Source organism: Leopardus geoffroyi, chromosome B4 (genome assembly GCF_018350155.1).
Source record: "Leopardus geoffroyi isolate Oge1 chromosome B4, O.geoffroyi_Oge1_pat1.0, whole genome shotgun sequence".
Lineage (NCBI taxonomy): Eukaryota > Metazoa > Chordata > Mammalia > Carnivora > Felidae > Leopardus > Leopardus geoffroyi.
Window position 1 is genome coordinate 44,524,485 of NC_059341.1, and position 11,532 is coordinate 44,536,016.

The window sequence follows — 11,532 nt, forward strand, 5'->3', positions numbered from 1 at the left end:
TCAACTTTAGTAATTAGTACAGTTCCCATTAACAACTAAATTCAATTCATTTTGACTATTCATATAAATTTTCTAGAAGACTATAAGGATTATGTACAGAGAATAGAAAGAATATGTCTCACTTCACAGATATAAATATGTGAAATATGAGTTTGGTTTGCAAATAATAATCAAGGTTAATCTTTCCCTCTTATAATTGAATAAGGGTAGAAATATCTCTGAATCATCGTCAAATTACTCGTTTGTCTTGAATTCTGGCAACAACTAAACATTTGACCGACACTGATTTCTGTACATTTTAATTTTTTGTTTTCTCTATTATTGAACTTTTTAGTTTTTTGCCTCAGAGTATTTTTTAGCACGGTTGTAAAGACTGACAGAGGTGTGTGCATGAAAACATTAAAAAAATAAAGTGTCCAAAATATTTGAACCCATGTAAGGAAAACAACAAATAAGACACCGGTTATTATCCAACTAGAAAGCAATCTCTACCTCAAAATGAGTTTAGCCTTTGATAGTGTGGTACCAAGAGAGATGTGGAGAGTACACTTTGGTTCCATCATTGGAGGAAGTGGGCTGATCTGAATGGCTCTTATACAGCAACCCTGTGGTTGATCTATGATAACCTCAAGGGGCCGTTCATTTAGAACTCTCTGCTCCAAATCCACCCTCAGTGCCCTGTTCTCAGATAACAGTGGAAGATCCTACCCATTTTCTCTCTTGTCATCTCACATGAAGTTGACTTTTGTCAGTAAAAGACAATGGAGAGCCAGGGCAGCAGAAAGAGCTCTTCTTCTTGGCTTCATGGTGTTTTCCCTCCTTTGGCCGCCATGGTTTGCTTGCCAGTTGCAGTCTTGCAGGAAGTCACATGTATTCGTCTCACAGCAAGTTCTTGTAGGCAATCTGTCAGTTTCCTGTCTTCTGGTCTTTCCTCCTGACGCTGTGACGGGGAGCTCTTCCTGTTTGCCAGTCACAGCCTGAGATCCTTCCTCACCAAGTTCAGCCCGTGGAGTGTGGAGCTGATCTGTCCCAGGCCAGTCCAGTGAGCCTGTCAGCCGTGAAGCTGTGTGTAGCCACATCGTCCTCAATGACATCTGAATCCCATCTTCAGAGAGTAGATCTGGCTTCAGTGATCTGTCCTTTAATTCTAGGATATTCTATGTAATTTTCTTTAACGAGTATCCTTTCCCTTTAGTAAGCTTTCTCTTATAAGTAGATAAATGTTTACTTCAAGTGTCCCCTTGTTTCTGTCTCCTGACTCATTTCTGACTGATAACCTCGTCACCCTGGGGGGTTCAATCCTCATTTGAGGTCTTTTAAGGGTTAGGACAAAGTAATTACTTGGAAATACAATGGAATTATTCACTTTGTTAAGAATTTTTACAATAATATTATGATTTGTAATATATATATATATATATATATATATACACACACATTTAATGTTACTAAATAGCAAAAGCGTAAGAAACAAATATTATATACCTCAGTATATATTTTTTTATATCAATATAATTAAATTTGAGAAACAGTTCTATACCACAAAGAATGAAGCCTCAGGTACACGTTGGACTTTGGGTGATATATATGCATTGATACGGATTCATCCTTGATAAAAAATGAAACGTTCTAGTGAATGATGGCGATAATGGAAGACCCCATGCATGTGTGCAGACAGGGGCAATAGAGGATTCTCTGGAACTTCCTCTTAGTTTTGTTGTGAATCTAAAATTACACTAAAAAACATTATCTTCAAAATGTGCAACGAAAACAATTGTATGGCTGTTGAAGTAATGAGTGATGGATTCCTTATCAATGGTGAAACAGCATTATACCAAAATGAGGTAACTAAAATGCCTGGTGCTTACAAACATATCGTCTTCTTAATGAGCACGGTGCAAAATAAATTTTTTTTGTACGAAAATCGATATATTGACAATTCTTGTCAATCTCTGAAGATACTGACAACCTGAAATACAGAGAATTATATCTCATTAATCTTACCATAAGATTGCTTATATCTCTTACAATGTACCACAGTATTTTGAGGAATAAACCATCCATTTTGACTCATACTTATATATCTCCATCTCAAGATTTCCCATACCATTTTTCTCTGGAAAACCTTCAACTACTGTGTTTATCCGATTGTTCACACATTGCTCTTTTTGTTTCTAAGAACAATTCTTGTTAGGCATAAAATAAAAAGTTGTCATGGGACTTACACTTCGGAAGAAAGGGTTAAGGCTTTTGGCTGCACAGATGAACTATGATGGCTTCTCTGGGAGCCTCTAATCCATGTACTAGCACGGAGTAAATTCAACAAAAACTATGAGAAAATAAAATTTATTGGGAGTCAAATACAAGCTCTTATACTCATTTGAATTTTGTAATAACACATAAAAGTTCATCCTTTCTTCCTTTGTAGACACTTTCAAATTATAATATAATGTCACACAGTGGACACGAAAGTATAAAATTAACTTAGTAGGACTAAGTGAAGAGGACAAACTGACCGTGAAAACAATTTCAGAGTTTAGAAAATGGATCACCGGTTAATAACTTATGAATTATGTACATTGGAAAAATCCTGGAGATTCAAGTCAGAAGCACATTTGTCATCTTCTTGCCTAGGATGGTCCCGGGCCTCCCCCCCTGCCCACCCCTGGCTCAGTGATAAGAAGACTGACGCTGTTACAACTGGGAGAAACTGCAAAGAGCAAGGGTGCTGGCGCCACAGGGGGACACCTGATCAGCGCTGGGGATGGGGACGGGTACCCATTGAATTTCAGCTCCAAGTGCTGATATCTCTCAGTAATGACGAAGAAAACCCATACTTGTGCTGGTCAGAGGTTGAGGTGTTTGTGTCAAGCACTGTGACCCCCATAAATATAATGGAAAGATACTGGATGTGAGAAAGAATCGGAAGAGTTGACATTGGCTCTCTAACACTCTTAGCTTATGGAATAAATAGACACACATGGAGAGGAGACCAAGAGGAACCCAGGAGAAAGTAAGAGCACAAGGAGACTTGGGAACTGTGAGTAAAGGTCTGAACAGTTCCCTCCCGCATTCCCACACAGGCACTGAGGTCACACTGCAGAACGTGGAAGCCGTAGTGACCTGCAGTGTTTGAACACATCCTTTCTTAAAAACAAAACAAAACAAAAAAAAAAACCAACAAAAACAAAAAAAAGCTAGTAATTAACATCAAGGCTTCAAAGTCACAAGGTCATAAACGTAAGCAATAAGAACATGGAAAAATTGAAGAAAACTATCAGCAAACAGACTTCAGTGGAGAAGATGCTGCCATAAAGTTTTTACAACAACAACAACAACAAAAAACAGAGTAAATCTAGGAGAAATGAAAGAGAATGCATATTTAATAAACTGTATTTTTAAAAATGTCTCCATAAAAAGTCAAAACATGTGAAGAGAAATTGGAAAATATCTTCCAACAAAAGGAAAGCATATGTCCATAGACCTTCTAATGGGGTAATTGTTGCCCATATTACAAAAAAACCATTGAAAAGTCCTACGTATAAAGATATGTAAACTATACAGAAAACTTAGTTGAAATAATTACAGGAGCATGTGATGGCAGTAATTTAGCAAGTAGGAAATATCAATAGACAAATAAAAGTATATGAAGAAACCACAGAGAATCTGAGTGAACAAATACATACCTGAAATGGAAAATTCACTAAATTTTCTCTGCAGAAAATTTGGGATGCGGTACAAAAGAACTGAGGAAATTGGAGGAGTAACAAAATCTATTCATATCTTAGGATGAGACAGAAAAATGAGAATTTTATATACGAATTTACAGAATTCAGAGACTTTCAAAACAGTATCCAGAAAGCCAACTTAGGTCTAAGTAGAATATGAGAAGTACAACAGAGGTAGAAAATAAAATAGGACAACAATCTTAAGGCACGACGAATGAACAGCTTACTAACATCATTTAAAATATTTTAGACACCGGAGACATAGCAAACTGCTAACAGAATGAGCACGTACAAATCCACGTCTCATGACATCCTAATGAAAAGACCAAAGAACAGTGGCAAATACAAAGAAATACTCTTGAGGGAAGAGAGCGGATTGTGAAGTGACTCAAGTCAATGTGAAAATCAGGGATGGGTGACACGTCTTCCACCTCCATCAGCTTTACGCCATATTATCTAGGACAGAATCCATATCCCTGCCCTGCACACTAGTTCCGACTGGAACGGGATACCAGCAGCAAGATGAAGGAACAGAAAGACACAGACCCTAAATCCCCCATGGAAACAATCCCTTAAAAATATCCAGGCACAAACGCAGGTATAATCAGTCTAATCAGGTTTGATAAGGATGCCAGAACGTCAATAGGGAAACAACGGACCTTTTACAAAGGGTGTTTGGAAACTGACTACCCACATGCAGAAGGATGAAGTTGGATGTTTACATTTACACTGTATACTAAAATTAACTCCAAATGAACTAAAGACATAAATGTAAGATGTAAAACTATAAAGTTCCTCAAAGGAAGAAGGGGGGATATTAAACAGCATTGTACTTGGCAATGATTTCTTGGCTAGGCCACTAAAACCACAGAGCACAAAGGAAAACTCCATTGTAGACAACTGGGCAATGTCAACCTGAAACAATTCTGTGCATTAAAAGGCATGATCAGCAAAGACAATACAGAGTGGGAAAAACACTTGCAAATCATATATCAAACAAGGGAATCATATCTAAAATATACAAGGAATCTACAAGTCAGTGACGACTACAGCAAACAGCAAAAGAGACAATGAAAAAATGGGCAAAGAAATGAAATACACAAATTTGCAAAGAATATATACAGATGGTGAAAAATCCTATGAAAAGATGCTCAATATCGCTAATGAGCAGAGAAATGCAAATCAAATTCACGATGAGTTATCACCTTATACTCATTACGATGGATGCAACACACACACAAAAACGCACACACACACTCACACACACACACAAATGTGTCTGGGCGCCTGGGTGGCTCAGTTGGTTAACATCCGAATCTTGGTTTTGGTTCAGGTCATGATGTCACAGTTTGTGGGTTTAGCCCCGCCTGGGGCTTTGTGTTGATGGCGTAGATCTGGTTTCAGATGCTCACTCCCTCCCTCCTTCGACACCTCCCCTGCTTGCTCTCTCTCTGTCTCTCTCTCTCTCTGTCCCTCTCCCATGCACTTTCTCTTTCACACAAAATAAATAAATAAATAATAAACATTGAATGAAACCTCTAGAAAGATAGAAATGAATAGGAAACATCCATGCAAAGATCCTGAATAGGTAGCATAACTCTGAAAATGAACTTGAATAAATTCACAGTTTAAAGAACGACAATTTTGTGGGCACCTGGGTAGATCGGTCATTTATGCTTCTGACTCTTGATTACTGCTCATGGTTTCTGAGATGGAGTCCCAGGTCAGGCTCTGTGCTGACACCATGGACCCTGCTTGGGATTCTCTGCCTCTTTCTCTCTCTCTGTGCCCCTCCCTCTGCTTGCGTTCTCACTCTCTCAAAATAAATTAATAAACATTTAAAATAAAAAAGATGATCTTTCAAGTACAAAACAGACATAAAAATATGTAAGGAAATTAATTAAACAGATGAGAAAGGGCAACATTTGTACCCACACAATATGAAATGCACAATTGCACAAAAATGCAAAGTCATTCAGTGGAGATAGTAGAGTCTTTCCAACAAATGTTCTGGAAACAATGACTATCAAATATGATTAATGATTATATGCTTTATACTACATTAAAGTGCTCACAATTGATCACACATAAAAACGTTCAAATATTTTCTAAAAAACGCATGACCTACAGTTGGCCAGAGATTTGATAGAGTACCAAAAACACGATCCATCGAAGAAGAAATTGATGAAGTGTAGTTCATCCAGATAATATCTGCTCTTGGAAGAGAAAAGACAGTCATAAACTTGTGAAGAAACATTTACAAACCATACAACATACAACAACCAAACATACAACATACTACATACGACATACAAACATACAACAACCAAACATTTACAAACCAGTACAAACCATACTGATAAAAGACTTGCTGCCAGTGTACATAAAGAATGTTTAAAATACAATGAAAAAAAGGTAAAACTATTAGCAAAATATTTCAATAGATATGTCACCAAACACCACGTATAGACGGCAAGTGAGGACAGAAAAATAGGACCAACACTATTAATCTTAGGAGCATTCAGATGAAAGCCACCCCACACCAGACTTTCTGTTCTGGTAAGATAGAGTGGATAGCCTTTTCCCTAGTCCTCCCCCCAATACAGCTACAATCCCTGAACATTATACATAAGATGACATAAGATTCAGAAAGCTAACGAGAAAGCTGACAGATCCCAGCCCTGGAGACCCGAGGAATGACATGATGGTGAGCTCCCTGGAATTTCCCTCTACCTCACATAGACTGGTGTTAGAGAGCCTAGCAACCACAGACATCAACGGGTACACACCCACGTCTCCAAAATATTTTTTCTCTCTGGTCAAAATAACAGAAAAAAAAGGCATGCTTGATGAACAGAAAAGTTTTAGACACTAACTGGGTGATTCTATTAAAAAACCATGGACTACCCACCAAAAGAATCAACAGGCATGCAAGAAAATCAAGACATTCTCCGATCAAGGAACACTAAGAAAATGTATGACCACCAGACCCACTCTGAAAGAACTGCTAGAGAGAATACATGGTAAAAGAAGGCATTTTGGATCATAAGGAAGAAAGAGAGGACACACGTAAGAATCAAATTCTTACCAGGTCTAATGGACTTTCCTTCACCTCCTGTGTTTGTGAAATTGTTTGATATTTGAAGCAAAAGTGTCAGTTGAAGCAAAGTTATAACATGCATGTGATTCTCCATGTAAGCAGAGAAATATTTAGGCCACGTGTAGTATAAATGGGACACGGTAATGGACCATAAAGGCAAGTAAGTCTCTACATTTTACTCGAACTGCTGTGGGCTGTGATAGACTGTGCAGACTGTGCTCTTTGAATATACAATCATCTATATAAAGATATATAATATCTATATTACTTATATCAAGGAGATTAGAGCACATGTATATATATATATTTATATATATATGTATATATAGAAAACTTTATGTATATAAAGTTACTGATGAAGAAAAGACCTACTTTGCTATAAATGATGCTCCTTCAATGAGGTTATGATGTAGAAATATACAACTTTCACTCTTATCTCACAGCCTCAGACATAAAGCATCACAAAAAATAAATTCTAATTGGATCATAAATCATCATGGAAAGTTAAAACATAAAGAAATAAAGAAAAACGTAAATATAGGAAAATAATATAGGAAATTCTATTCATGAACTTTGGCTAACTTCTGAAATAGGTCCAATAATACTCATTGTAATGTACAAAACGCTAAGTAGGACCATGGTAACATAAAAATTCTGATCATTAAAAGACTCCAATAGGAGAGTGAAAATGCAGATGCAGGTATTTGCATCTTAAAAGCTCAAAAAAGAGTTCAGGTCTAAAATATGACAAAGACTTCTGAGAAGTGAAAAGAAGACACCGTCCTGGAGAAATGAGCAAGAGACACAACCCAGCACTTCTCATTCTCACCAAAGAGAATAGCCTTGAGATTTACAACCCAGGAAAATGGTAGTGTTTCTACCATCAGAACCTTTAATTAATTTTCCTGAGACTGCTGAGTTTCGGATCAAAGGCCTATTTGGTACAATGTATTTTACACCGTAAAATAGAAAAATGTAGGGATAATTTAGTATAGTGAAATATGCACATAATTATGACTGTGCAATTTCCTACTAATGCTTACAGAGAAGTGTAGTATAATTATACATGAATACAATAATGTTACATTTACACATTATTAGTTTATTACGAAAACCATACATTTATTTTACATAAATATATAATATGTCGCTATGTGCAATGAATGATTGTCAATATGATATGTGGAGGAAGACATAGAAAAGACTTTTCCTAACATAATTATTCATAATACCCACTTACGAAAAAGGAACAAAATTTCTGAGAATGGTTTTTAAAATCTCATATTCATATGAGAGCAGTGAATATTCACAAACTGTAGACAAGTGTGTTAATATAGATGGATTACAAGTAGCACCTGGGAGAGAAGGGAGACACACATAAAAATGCACGCTGAATGATTCCATTGATATACAGCCCCAAAAGAAGCAGAGATATTTCATAAAAGGAAAATGGGCAGGCCTCATAAAGGCTCTAAACTTCTGTCTCCTGATATAATTTAGAATTGTGTGATTCTAAGTCTATTGTAATCAATGTGCACGATCGTATGTCTAGTTTCCTTGATGTGTTGTAAAATTCAATAGTAAAGTTAATTTCAGACAAAAGAGCATTTCTAGAAGCACAGGCTCCTATGAAAAGCAAGAAGTGGAAATTATCAAATGTACATTCAAGGTATAAAACTATAAATAATGTGTCAGAGAGCCAAACCATGGAATATTAAACACTTTAAAAGAAATAAACTACAAATACATGCAAAACTATGGGTGAATTCTACAAGCATAATATTAATTGCAAACTTTTTCTTTTTCTTTTTTTAACATTTATTTATTTTTGAGACACAGAGAGAGAGCACGAGCAGGGGAGAAGCGGAGAGAGAAGGAGACACAGAATCTGAAGCAGACTCCAGGCTCTGAGCTGTCAGCACAGAGCCCGCTGTGGGGCTCAAACTCACAAAACTTGAGATCATGACCTGAGCCAAAGTCGGAGGCTTAATCCACTGAGCCACTCAGGAACCCCATTTAATGACAAGCTTTTAATAGAATCTGGAAACCTTTGAAAACTTACCTTGTCCTCTTGATCATCATAGTAGAGCAGGTTAGAATTCTTAGAAGCACAGGACGTCAAACTCTCCTTCCATAATTTTCCCTCGGTGCTAATATAATAGCAATTGTTGGAATACGTAAACCACTCTTTCAGACAATGACAACAGAGACATGCTGGAGAGAGATAATACGAGATGTTATCCAAAAAGCTTTGAATATTACAAAATGAAAATTGACATACTGTATATGGATACACATATGTGTACCTGCCATATTCATATACCCTCACAAGCTGATAAAGTTAAAACAAAACACACACACACTCAGAGAAGAGTTAGGCTTTCATCTCCTAATAAGTGCCCAAATAAAGCGACCACAAAAATGTCCATCTCTACATGTCATGAGAGTCAGTGAACAAAACCATCTTTATGGAATGATTTATGTTTTATCATGGTATAGAAGGAGGAAATGTGGGGCAATTGTTAACAACAGGTATGGTGATCATGAAGCAATTTTCGAATTCACTTTTCCAAAAGAATCTGGTATCATCTTTGCCTACTTGAAGATAGAGTAAAATAGACACTAAACTAATAACAGAATTTTGCAAGGGATGTTGTACCTTTCTGGATTGTCGTTTCCAGGGATGTTTTGTTCTGCGCTCGTCCTTGAGTAGCTAGAATATTAAAGCAATTCTCAAAAAAAACCATAATATTAAATGAATGAATCATAATAAGTTGAATTTCTTAGTTTAAAATTGGGTGTGCTATTTTACCAGAAAAATTTAATACAGTAATGAACATGAGAGAGAAAATAATTCAAAAGCTTAAAAAACCAAACCTCACCATCTCTTACAATATTTGGTTTAAGCAATCTCAAGAATTAAGGCATATTTCACCATAAAGTCTCTTGTGTGACTTGCCTTTGAGTTATTAAATCCAAATATATGTTTAATTCTCCCTAAATGTATTCTGTTATTTCTATTTTAGATAACCTCTAAATAATCATTCCACACTTAGAGCATGCATTAAAAATGCATTAAAATGAGATAACAAATTCAAAGTATTTACACACTATGTCGAGGAACTAATGATCAGTAAGGTGAAAATTCCCTTTTGTTCATTCAAACACGTACTTACAGGGAATAACAGCTATTGTTACCACAGTGGACATCAAGACGAGGCAGAGGATTCCCAAGATACCGGCAATGAGCTTCTCTGGACATGAAGGTGAGTAGTAGGAAGAGAAAGGCAAACACTGAGAAAGGATGCCCGCAAACAATCATTTAGAAGATTTACAAACAAGAGAACCCACAATGCACAGGGAATCACATACAATAACCTGCACCTCAAACCCATCACTATCATTGGAATCTTCTCTCAGAATATACCAATGTGTTCAATTACAATACCATATTCCAACCTCCAGTTCTGGTCCTCACAAATGAAAACTATGTGAGATCACTTCCTACTCTTTCCCTACACCCCTACACCCCAACTTCAAATCCTAAAACAGACATTCTTGTCTGTATTAAATGTTTTACCTTTGCAGGGAGAGTTCTTGCCATTCCCTTGAAGGTCCCGAGAAGCATTTTGAAGATTCAATTCTGCATAGGCTATCTCCTCCTCAGTTACTGAAATGGAACTTTTCGTGTCCTTAGGTTGCCCTGGCTGTCTTTTTGAGCCCTTAGCATGATGGAATTTCGCATAAGTCACGCCTTGGTTGTCCATGTCTGCAGCTGAGTAGTGTCAGCTACAATGTGGATGAAACTGCCCTGAAGGTCTTGATCAAGAGTGTGTGTCATGTGCTGATGACATTGCTAGTCCAGTGACACCGGGTGGGGTGCAGGGTGAGGGAGACTCCTCATTTGCAGTTGAACAATAGAAAGTCTGGTACTAACTTGTGTAGAGATTGAAATAAGTGTTTCATGATAAAATAAATGTTTTTTATTTACAATAATAGCAGAATAGTATTGGTTGCAAAACACGTAAAGCACTAAATTAGTGAAGAAGAAAGGAATTCATGAATAACAGTGTCCTCATTAACGTAAGGTCAGATTCCACAGACATATTTCAACACTATTAGAATAACCAGAGTTATTAAAACAGTGTATTAGGAAAAAAGTGTTGTATCAATTTTGACAATGTTAAAACCCATTACTGGTTAAAAATTAAGTCCCCTAAGATGGGAGAATATAATTTTTAGCACATATAGGAATTTCCTGTTGCAAATGACTTTTATTTGTGGTTTGAAATTGTGTTTCTAAAAAAGGACTGCAGTGCTATCAAAGTGATATTTTATTTTGAACATCTGCGGAGTTCTGAGAATTGTTAAATTTAAGAACAAATGTTTCATATGTTGCAAAATGTTACATGACACACTAAAATTGCCCAGAGCAGGAACAATAGTGAAAACAAAAGGAAACAAAGCAGTTTTTACAAGAGGACTTAACATCAGAGTGACAACTGATTTAATGGCAAAGATATGAAACCATAAAATGATAAATAATAGAGTAGATCATTTATGGAAGAACACAGTTGTTACAAACTTCTAGAAAGATCTATGATTTCAAAGGCAGGGTAACTCTCGTTGTATAGTTATACTAAAACTCACATGAATGTAATTTCAGACTTCAGTCAAGGAGCTATGCAGTCAGTGATCTCTGCA

At 36.5% G+C, this 11,532-nt stretch overlaps 1 protein-coding gene across 1 annotated transcript; it reads right to left on the minus strand.

Annotated features, from left to right (window-relative positions):
- Window positions 1-1,528: 1,528 nt before the first annotated feature.
- On the minus strand, window positions 1,529-10,595 carry LOC123591785 (NKG2-A/NKG2-B type II integral membrane protein-like). The gene is made up of 6 exons (XM_045466456.1): window positions 10,409-10,595; window positions 10,005-10,082; window positions 9,488-9,541; window positions 8,891-9,042; window positions 2,226-2,329; window positions 1,529-1,969 (listed from the first exon to the last, which is right to left on the minus strand). The coding sequence occupies exons 1-6, from the start codon at window positions 10,593-10,595 to the stop codon at window positions 1,849-1,851; spliced, it is 696 nt and encodes a 231-aa protein (XP_045322412.1). The 3' UTR covers window positions 1,529-1,848.
- Window positions 10,596-11,532: the final 937 nt, after the last annotated feature.

Excerpts from the sequence above, each read along its gene's own strand:
- LOC123591785 (XM_045466456.1), bottom strand. The coding sequence starts at position 10,595 with ATGGACAACCAAGGCGTGACTTATGCGAAATTCCATCATGCTAAGGGC. Across the intron at positions 10,083-10,408 it reads CAAGAACTCTCCCTGCAAAG|AGAAGCTCATTGCCGGTATC; the intron begins GTAAAACATTTA and ends CTTCATGTCCAG. Across the intron at positions 2,330-8,890 it reads ATGATGATCAAGAGGACAAG|TTTTTGTTGAATTTACTCCG; the intron begins GTAAGTTTTCAA and ends ATTTTCTCATAG.